We start from the raw sequence: 10,802 nt of genomic DNA on the forward strand, positions 1-10,802 counted from the left end.
CGAAGCGAAACGCGCTGCGCACCGCTCGTGTGGCGAGTGGGCGGGCGCCTTCGCGCTGACGTAACCGGAAGAACGCGAGAACAAGTCCATAAATGGGGATTTCTCTCCAAAGAGTGTTTGAAACAAAATGACACCTGTACGAAATCCACGACGAGCCGAACAGCTGACTGAGATTTACTGCGGCGGCAGTTTGTGTGGACCCTTATTCCAACAGTTGTTATCGGTACATCGATTCAAAAGAGAAGCATACTTCAAGTAGTAGTATCCTAATGCGCGCTGTGGTACTTTCTAGAACTCTTGTCCCTTTACTGTCAGCATAGACTGTGGTACTATATTAGCATTAGTACTCTGTGGTATTCTGGTACTGTTAGAACTGTGGTTCTATGTAAGCACTCTGAATACGGTGTTCTGGATCTGTACTGACTCACATCATGTCCCAGTCTCACCCATACCCTCCTAACCATCTCTCACCCTGTCTCTCACCATCATAACCCAGTCTCTCACCCTCCTAACCGGTCCTCTAAACGTCCTTACCAGCGACTTGGCGGGCGGATTGCTGTGTTCAACCCTTCTCACCCAGGCTTCCCATGTGTGGCTCAAGAGAAGATGTGCATTATTCTTCCAGCTGGGAACATACCCATTATCAAGGTCTTGGTGGTTTCGGGGACAGAAGCTGGGAAACTGCATTTTTTTTACTTACATTTTTTATTTTATTGTCATGGCTGAAAGCCGTCAAACCAAAAGCAAAAACATGTTGACATTAATGGTCCATCACTAGAAAACATACAAAAGAGGCGGGGTCAGTTGGGCTGGATCATGTTACATGTTATCTTCATCAGAGTCATCCTCTTCCTCCAGAGAATCCTGCAGACGGAGAGAGAGAGGAGACATTTCAATCATGCGGCCCAAATGTACAAAGTCCAAAACCCCCCCCCCCATCATTTACACCCAGCAGAACCCACTGGGAAACCACCCGCCCTAGGGCTCACACACAGCCGTCTTACACACAACACAGAGCTGTCTCACAACACACAGACACCACACATTACCGTCTCACACCACACAGAACTGTCTCACAACACACACACAGAACTGTCTCACAACACAGACACCACACATAACCGTCTCACACCATGCAGAACTGTCTCACACCCCACAGAACTGTCTCACACACCAAAAGGTGCCACAGCAAATCTTTACCTTGGCATATTTCTCTGCTTCCTCCCGGACGTCCTTGGGAACCAGCTCATGCCGTCCGTTTGTTACTGAGAGGGACAGAACGAGACAGTGAGCGGGACGGACAGAGAAAGAAGCCAAGACAGAAGATGAAATCGTGGGAACAACATCAATAGCACCATTTCACTGGTTCCTAGTTGATTAGATCAGTGGTGAGGTAGCTAAGAGAATTCTGACATCACATGATTTCAGCCCTTTATGCGAAACCATTCTCAGAATCATCCCTACACGGGCACTCCTGTTTGGGAATGAACCCAGAAGGTATGGGAGCTAGCCTATCCACCGGTTCTTACCTTCTCCAACCCAGCTGAGGTCCAGTTCGAAAGCCTTGTCCTTCACCTCATCGTGGACGATGTAGATGCTGCAGGACGACATCAACAACACAATCAACATCACAACAAACATCTCAACCAACAACACAACAAACATCACAAAAAGCATCCCAATCACAATAGACCTCATTACCAGGTAGGTTCAACACATACAAGGAAGGTGTTTGTTGCATAAGAATAACCATAAACAGAGGAGAGGATAAGAAGTAAACAGCAAGTCAAGAAACATCAATATGAACCATGTACAGCCGACGCCGTTCAGTCACAAGAGAAAGATCTGGCCTTACCCCCTCTATCACTCACATAACACCTGTTCTGCAGCAACTCCATTGGCTCCCCATCAAATATCGCATAATTTACAAGATCCTGCTTCTCACTTTCAAGGCCATCAACAATCTTGCCCCTCAGTATCTTACCAAGCTCCTCCATATCAAGACACCCACCCGTTCTCTCAGATCGTCTTCCTCCATCAAGCTCATCCTCCTACCTGCTCGCATGGTTACCATGGGGTCAAGAGCGTTCAGTCGCTCAGCCCCCCACCTCTGGAACTCTCTGCCTCATGACATCCAACGCTCCAGTTCCATTATCACTTTTAAATCTCACCTGAAAACGTATCTATTCAGCCAAGCCTGCTCCCTTTAAGTCAGTTGCATTCTTGGGACTAGAATGACCTTTTCTCTCTCTCCTTTTCTCTTGTACGCTGTTTTATTATGTTGTTGTTTTTTGTTTGCTCTTATGAATGTTTGATTTTGTAAGGTGACCCTGAGTGTCAAGAAAGGCGCCTATAAATAAAATGCATTATTATTATTATTATTATTACAATCTGCTCACACAACTCACATTTTGGCGACCTCCTTCACCACCTCTCTGCACGTCATGTCTTTCATCTGGGGAAGGTCAAGCACAAGGGAAAGCCTGGTCATTGATGAAATGTGGAGAGAACCACAGAGGAGGCACCGACTGAAACCCAGAATGACTTTGATTTGTGGATATTATGCACTTAAAAGTATTAAAACAACACAGCAGTCCTGCATCGTTTTCCTCCTTCAAATTCAATGGTAAATGGACTGCATTTATACAGCGCTTTCCTAACCAGTGACCACTCAAAGGCGCTGTACAATATTGACTCGCATTTAGCCGTCCATGCGCGCATTCCAACACTGGCAACAGCCAGCTCGTCGGGAGCAGTCAGGGTGAGGCGTCATACTCAGGGACACCTCAACACTCGACGCTAGCAGGAGCCGGGCATCGAACTGGCAACCTTCCGGCTACCTGCCAACCCGCTCCTCCTCCTGAGCCACACGCCGCCCTAACAAAATGGTGTGTTGTAATTCTACGGTCCACTTAGTGCGTCTTGTTGCACGAGAACCACCAGGGAGGGGAGGAGGAACCTCTGGGGAGCCCGGCCTGCTGGGCCGTGCCTCCCAGGGGCCGACGATAGGGGCCGCTTCCCCGACGGGTTCCGAGGTCCAGGACCACAACTGAACTAAACTCGGGTCCAGCGGTCCTATGTTAAAAAAGACCTTCTAAGGGGAGATGGAAGGAGTGCCTGGGCCAGAGAACCCGAACACAAAAGGGACAGTTGTGTCTTGTTTCCCGTTTTGTTATGGAGATATTCAAGGGGTACAAGAGGCCGAAAAGAGGGTGGCTGGGGTCTCCCTTAGAGATAGGATGAGAAGATCAGCGTTAGCTCTGAGTAGTGCTTTGGCGTCTGGTCAGGATGCCCTCTGGGCGCCCCCCTAGGGCGCTGGTCCAGAAACATCCAGTGGGGAGGGGAAGAACCAGGACTAGGTGGGAGATTATATCTCAACACCTGGGAATGCCTTGGGACCCTCCTGTCAGAGCTGCTCAATGTGGCCCGGGAAAGGGAAGTCTGGGGGCCCCCTGCTGGAGCTGCTGGCCGCCGCGACCCGACCCCGGATAAGCGGGTTTTGAAGCAGAGGATGAGGTGTTCTACAGAAGCAAAACTAACTTGCGTGAGGGAATGAAGCCTTCAGAAGGGGGTGTAGAGGAACAGGGTCTAGGTTGATCTGAAACCTTTACAGGCGCCTTTAACTGTGTGCCACGGCTGGCCAACTTGATTGGTCGAAACAACAGTGAAGGGACTTGAACCCCCCCGTTGAGCCAGGTCAGAGCACTTACCGAGAGCTTCTCGATCTCCGTCTTGGCCGCCTGCTTGGCCTTCCCGATGGCACAGCCCCAGTAGCCCTGCACACACAACATCTTACATCAAAACCACACGAAGGGGCTGGGATGGGCTCCTACCCGTCAACACATTTTACAGAGACCTTTTTGTCCAAAGCAACTTACAAAAGGTTAATACGCACATTGACACACCAAAGGCGTTGAGTCAACCATGCAAAGCGACAGCCAGGCTGTCAGGAGCAGTTAGGGTTAAGTGTCTTGCTCAGGGACACCTTGACACTCAGCTAGGAGGATCGAACTAGCAACCTTCAGGTTACAGGTCAACCCGCTCTACCTCCTGAGCTAAGCCGACCCATTAACACATGTGCTGTGTTCCAATATCCATACTATCCGTACTTACTAGCCTTAGTTTGAGTACGTAGGGCGTTCCAATTCAGATTGGTCGAAAATAAGTGTACTGAAAGGACCCGGATGGTGTACTCAAAACGGTCAAACCGCGAAGTGCGGATCGGTGTACACTTTTCGTGCTCAACGGCAGCCATCTTAGCTACGTAGCGGGAAGAGGGCGGAGCCAGGCTGAGCCAAAGTCGGCACATTTTCCACATAGCCTGCATTAATAGAGTCATTTTGTAGTTTTTATAGCTTTTATAGGTTTTTATAGCTGCTAGGCGTAAAGAGTTCAGCGTTCACAGCGGGATGTTTATTGCGGGGGGAGGGGCCACGGCGGCAGTCGCGATCGTAATTTCCGATTACTGCCCCGGGGAGTATTCCATTTGGAACGACGCTGACATCTGTAAATGAGCGCACTTAGTGAGTGGGGATAGTGTACTACGTTTAAGCGTACTCATGGAAGTATGGATGTTGGAACACAGCATTGCTCTTAGGAGGGCAGTAAGGTTAGACAGCTCTGGAGAGGGTGGAGCTGGGCATGAGGTGGTCAGATACCAAAAAGAAGTGTCAGCAAACCAGTTCAGTTAGTCTGCGAAACCGTTCTCTGCATCATAACACCCTCTGGTGGTCTGATGCCGCAGGATCACACTACAGAACCAGGTCCTAGTCCTCGAGTATAGGAATACACTACAGGACCACATTCTAGAGGTCCAGCAGATATTAGCTGTAGTCTACTATAGTAGCTAACTACGTTAGCAATGTAGTATTAGTATTAGTTCTGTAGAAGTATTCTGAGTACTGTAGTATTCTTGAGTACTGTAGTAGTACTATGTTGGTAATGTAGTAGTAATCTGAGTACTGTAGCAGTACTATGTTGGTACTGTAGTAGTATTCTGAGTACTGTAGTAGTATTCTGAGTACTTTAGTAGTATAAGTTCTGTAATAGTATCACATTAGTACTATGCTGATACTGCAGTAGTATTCAGAGTACTGTGATACTGCAGTAGTGAGTACTGTGATACTGCAGTAGTATTGAGTACTGTGATACTGCAGTAGTATTGAGTACTGTGATACTGCAGTAGTATTCAGAGTACTGTGATACTGCAGTAGTATTGAGTACTGTGATACTGCAGTAGTCTTGAGTACTGTGATACTGCAGTAGTATTGAGTACTGTGATACTGCAGTAGTATTGAGTACTGTGATACTGCAGTAGTATTGAGTACTGTGATACTGCAGTAGTATTGAGTGCTGTGATACGTACGTATGCGATGCCTGAGGGGTCCACCATGTAGAGCTGGGGGCCGTCGTCCGCATCGTAGGAGCCCAGGATGAAGCTACCCCCCCCAACACACACACACACACACACACACACACACACACACACACACACACACACACACACGTTAAACACCTATATTTGGAGCTGTGGACTTTAGTCCAGATGTGTGTGCAGTTGTGTCGATCCAAGTGTGTTGCTGCGAGTGTGTGGATGTGAGTGTAGCGGCGTTTGTTGATCGGAGTGTGTGTGGATGTGAGTTTAGGTGGATGTGAGTTTAGGTGGATGTGAGTTTAGGTGTGTGGTCGAGGTGTGGGTGTGGATGCCAGCGTAAATGTGAGTGTAGGTGTGTGTCGAGACAGTGAGTGAGACAGTGAGTGAGTGAGTGAGTGAGTGAGTGAGTGAGACAGTGAGTGAGACAGTGAGTCAGACAGTGAGTGAGTGATAGAGTGAGTGAGTGACTGAGTGAGTGAGACAGTGAGTCAGACAGTGAGTGACTGAGTGAGTGAGTGAGTGAGACAGTGAGTGAGACAGTGAGTGAGTGAGTGAGTGAGACAGTGAGTGAGACAGTGAGTGAGACAGTGAGTGAGTGAGTGAGTGAGACAGTGAGTCAGACAGTGAGTGAGTGAGTGAGTGAGTGAGTGAGTTCCTGACCTGCAGCCGAAGGGCCTGACGGCGCTGTACAGTGTGTAGGCGTGGACGTACATGGCCACTCTGTCGGCCAGGTGCTGCAAACACACATCACAAAACCATCAGAACCAGTAGGTCCCCACCTCCACCCAGTAGGTCCCCGCCTCCACCCAGTAGGTCCCCGCCTCCACCCAGTAGGTCCCCGCCTCCACCCCGTTATAACCCTCTAGCGAAGGCGTCTCCAGAACGTGTCCTAACTGAACGGGTGCTTGACTCACGGCCACGCCGTTTACTGATTGTAGTGTAATGTATGTCTGTCTCAGGTATAACTGATCGGTTAAGGTGCTTGCACACCGCCGCGCGGCAACCGCCCTTATAACCGCCTCGCTGCCGGAGGGTTCAGCGCGGCGGTGTGGAGGGCCAGGCGTTTTCAAAAGCGGCTGCTGCTGCCGCTGCTGCCGCCAGGCGGCTTCCGCCGAAAGTTTCAACACGGGGAAAGCTGAGCGGTAGGGCAGAATCTGTGCGCGTTCACGTTGGCGGCAACCGCTTCCTGGTTTTCAGCCGCTTTTGTAACCGCCTCCCCTCTGCCGCCCTTTCCTCATTGAAATGAATGGAAGCGGCGAGTTGCCGCGCGGCGGTGTGAAAGCAGCTTAAGGAAGGTTACACATACAATACCTACATCACCTACATCCGGCCAGCCTAACGCAGACCCATGCACTCCTCCATCCTGTCAGATGAGATGCCAGACTGAGGCACCGACTCCCTGCTGTCACTGAAGAGGCCAGGGCACTGGCCTTAAAAGGTCCCGTATTATACCACCGGGTGTGAGTGTGGTTAGCCGTTACAATCCGTTTTGAAAATCGGCCTCTTCTGACATCACAAGTGGGCGTGTCCACCTAGAGGTATGACGGATAGACGAGCAACGTTTGCTACAGGCCACTTGGTAGGCTGATCGACCCAGCACACATCTAGGTGGACATGCCTACTTGGGATGTCACTAAAACCCAGGAAGAGGTAGATTTTCAAAATGGCTTGTAATGGCTAATCATACTCACGCTTGGTGGTATAACATGGGACCTTTAAGAGTGGGGTGCTAACCCCTGGTCCTGTACCAACAGGTTCCCCTCCCGTGGTCTCTGATTGGACAGGTCCCCCTCCCGTGGCCTCTGATTGGACAGGTCCCCCTCCCGTGGTCTCTGATTGGACAGGTCCCCCTCTTGTGGTCTCTGATTGGACAGGTCCCCCTCCCTTGGTCTCTGATTGGACAGCTCCCCCTCCCTTGGTCTCTGATTGGACAGCTCCCCCTCCCTTGGTCTCTGATTGGACAGCTCCCCCTCCCGTGGTCTCTGATTGGACAGGTCCCCCTCCCGTGGTCTCTGATTGGACAGGTCCCCCTCCCTTGGTCTCTTATTGGACAGGTCCCCCTCCCTTGGTCTCTTATTGGACAGGTCCCCCTCCCTTGGTCTCTGATTGGACAGGTCCCCCTCCCTTGGTCTCTAATTGGACAGGTCCCCCTCCCGTGGTCTCTAATTGGACAGGTCCCCCTCCCGTGGTCTCTGATTGGACAGGCCCCCCTCCCTCGGTCTCTGATTGGACAGGTCCCCTCCTTCACTCTACAGTGACAGTAGGAGGATCATGTGAATGGACCTCATTTTACCTTGAGAGGGACTTGATAGCCGTAGTTGGACCTGAAGTTGGATGCTTCTTCCCTGGCCACCTCCGAGAGGGAGCGGGCGTCTGCGAGGAGTCCAGCTACCGCCTGGAGGTCCAAATACAACGTAGCGTCAGAGAGCAACACAGCACCAGAACGCACAATACACACTACAGAACGTAGCTTCAGATGGCAACACAGCACCAGAACACACAATACACACTACAGAACGTAGCTTCAGATGGCAACACAGCACCAGAACACACAATACGCACTACAGAACGTAGCGTCAGATAGTAACACAGCAACAGAAACCACAGTTCAGAACGTAGCTTAAGGTAGCAACATACCGCCTAATTAAACCAAAGGTTGTTCAGATTAAGCGACCTGATTGGTCCACTTGACCTTTAGAACCTGATCATAATGAGCATGACATCACACCTAGCCGTGCTCTGGAGATCGTGCCTCATTGCTATCTTACTGCGCCATTGATTCCACCATTACATGCCAATCCTAGCTTAAAAATGCATGTGCAAACGACCGACAGTTACAAAATCTGTCCATGATGGAGATTTGCATCTCACAAGAGTGAGGCATTTTTGTGTTGGTGCGGTATTTATGCTGATTGGCAAATCCCACCATCTCTGTGAGGCTTTAGTTAGAGCTGGCTGACTCTTTAACCGTGACTTGAAGGTGTCTCAGTTGTTAGGATGCTACTACAGTTCCCCCTGCTGGCTGGAGTAGAAAACTACGGCTTGCGTGGCATAGGACTCCAGGGACTGGACGGATGGTTTTCCGTTATTAGTCAGATATCAGACCCTATGTACTTCCAGAGAAAATGAGATACAACTAAAACAAAGTTTTTAGTTGCAAAATACGGCTACATTTTGATCCTATATTTGATTGGTAACCGATATCGTCAATATATTGCTTGACCGTATCCTACTGCACTGAAAGAAAGTGTTGCCAGATTGGGCCAGATTGGTCTGAAAATCTGGCCCAATCTGGCAACTTCAAAATTGGCTAAAGTGGCTTCTAAATAAAAAGGCATCTGGAAGAAGCAAAAGAGAGCGAGTGGTACCATTCCGACATGCTTGTCCACGTTGAAGATGCGCTTGTTGGAGCCTTCCTCGTACAGTTTGGACAGGACCAGCTTCTCCACACCGAACACCACGCCGTCTTTACAGCGCACCGCGATGGCTGTGCTGTAGACACACATCATCAACACCATCAACACCCTGCTCAGTGACGGCTGTGCTGTAGACACACATGATCAACACCCTGCTCACAGGGATCTCACATGTCCACCTGAGGACCGTCTGCTCTGCCCTCTCCAGGTTCTTTAACAAACAGGTAGTGCAGCACTTACACTTGTATCGTAGTTATGAGATAGAGTGCTGAGTGATAAATAGAGTGATAGAGACTGATACAAGTGACCGAGAGACAGATAAACGGGACAGCTAGAGTGACTGATAGAGAGACAGACAGACTCCAATCTTGATTTCATGCTAAGCTTGTTCTCTGTCCGACTTCTAAGCTACTTCTGCTAAATGAATCAATGTCTAGTAAACCGTGGAAGGTACTAGTCTACTGGGTGTGGGGGACTGGGTGTAGGGGACTGGCTGTAGGGTACTGGTACTGGTGTAGGGTACTGGGTGTAGGGGACTGGCTGTAGGGGACTGGCTGTAGGGGACTGGCTGTAGGGGACTGGGCGACAGGGCCTGGTACTGGTGTCGGGTAGTGGGCTAAAGGTCAACTCACCTGCTGTTCTCCACTGCCTTCATGGCGTACTCCACCTGGAAGACCCTTCCGTCTGGGGAGAAGGTGGAGGCTGACAGGTCATACTGCAAGAGAACACCACAGTCAGGAGGGGGTTCACACTTTACTGTATGACAGCATTATATGCAGTATGATATATCATATTAAATAGCATGATACAATATTATATAATGTGATGGAACACCGAATAGCAGAGCTGAATAAGGCTGGAAGATCAGGGTTTCACCTCGATTTTAAGACCGTAAAATAAGTTTTAGGCACACGCTAGGCACTGAGAGGACAGACTTTGTCGTCTTAAACGACCCTTAAACAATGATAAATGGACTGCATTTATGCGGCGCTTTTCTAACCAGTGGCCACTTAAAGCGCTCTACAATATTGTCTAACATTCACCCATTCATGCACACACCGACGGCGGTGTCAACCATTTAAGGCGACAGCCAGCTCGACGGGAGCAGTCGGGTTAAGCTGCCTTGCTCAGGGACATCACTCAGCTAGGCGGAGACGGGGATCGAACCGGCAACCTTCCGGTTAACAGTCAATCCGCTCTACCTCCTGCGCCACATGCCGCCCCAATGCTTTTCTGTAATATAAGTCATCCAAACGTCCCTATTTATACACAGATCCTGGGCAGAAGTTCATACATATCTAGGTAGAACATCACATCTGGGTTCTACGTCCGTGTTTTCAAAGGGTTCACTACGTGACCCAGTACTGTCGAATATAACAAGGGTTCATCAGTTTAGATCCACACCAGCGACCTGGACCATCGCTCACCAGTACAGACCCGTCGGTTACTGGAGAGCGAGGTTCTGTCACCTTAGAGCGTTCAGCCTCCCCGTGTGAGCATGCGCAGTTAATACAATGTGTACTTTCAAAACAACAATTTAATAGTTATTCAGTCTTGTTTAACTGCTGAGATAATAGATTGGACTTTTGATATCAAGTCATATTCTGCTGTGATCGTAGACTAGGCAAAAGAGCAGCGACACATTAAAGAACGCTTTCGATTTCGCTTAGTGGACCTAGCCTAGCCAACTAGCCTAGCCTAGCTAACCATGCTAGTGACTCAGCAGGGCAGGCAACGAGTTACAATGAATGAGAACACTTTGCAGACTTAAAGACTGTTATTTATTAAACACTTAACTCAACTGAAAGTTAACATGCACATATTGGTTCTTACCCCTGTCCCAATTGAACTCATTGTGGCGTGAACTTAAATCTTTAGCAGCAGCAGCTCGGATCACAGGTTCAGTTCTCACCGCTGCGTCACACTGTCTAAACACCGGTTTGTAATTGTTATACTGCCGCCTATTGGCGAAGGGCGGTATTACACTCGATTATAACGGCTTCATACTGTCA

At 49.4% G+C, this 10,802-nt stretch overlaps 1 protein-coding gene across 1 annotated transcript; it reads right to left on the bottom strand.

The window, feature by feature from the left end:
• Positions 1–694: 694 nt before the first annotated feature.
• psma3 (proteasome 20S subunit alpha 3) lies at positions 695–10,724 on the bottom strand. The gene is made up of 11 exons (XM_079751980.1): positions 10,624–10,724; positions 9,423–9,505; positions 8,743–8,866; positions 7,668–7,769; positions 6,035–6,108; positions 5,366–5,438; positions 3,711–3,776; positions 2,409–2,455; positions 1,530–1,597; positions 1,201–1,265; positions 695–864 (listed from the first exon to the last, which is right to left on the bottom strand). Exons 1-11 carry the CDS (start codon positions 10,642–10,644, stop codon positions 820–822), a joined length of 768 nt encoding a protein of 255 aa, XP_079608106.1. The 5' UTR covers positions 10,645–10,724; the 3' UTR covers positions 695–819.
• Between the last annotated feature and the right edge of the window lie 78 nt (positions 10,725–10,802).

Source organism: Pollachius pollachius (genome assembly GCF_949987615.1).
Source record: "Pollachius pollachius genome assembly, chromosome: 15".
In the NCBI taxonomy this organism is placed as follows: Eukaryota; Metazoa; Chordata; class Actinopteri; order Gadiformes; family Gadidae; genus Pollachius; species Pollachius pollachius.

Bases quoted from the DNA above. Each gene is read 5' to 3' on its own strand.
- psma3 (XM_079751980.1), bottom strand. From the start codon at position 10,644: ATGAGTTCAATTGGGACAGGG. The intron at 2,456-3,710 runs GTAAGTGCTCTG...GACCTTCCCCAG, and splicing joins CGGAGATCGAGAAGCTCTCG to ATGAAAGACATGACGTGCAG. The intron at 1,266-1,529 runs GTAAGAACCGGT...TGTCCCTCTCAG, and splicing joins CCTCAGCTGGGTTGGAGAAG to TAACAAACGGACGGCATGAG.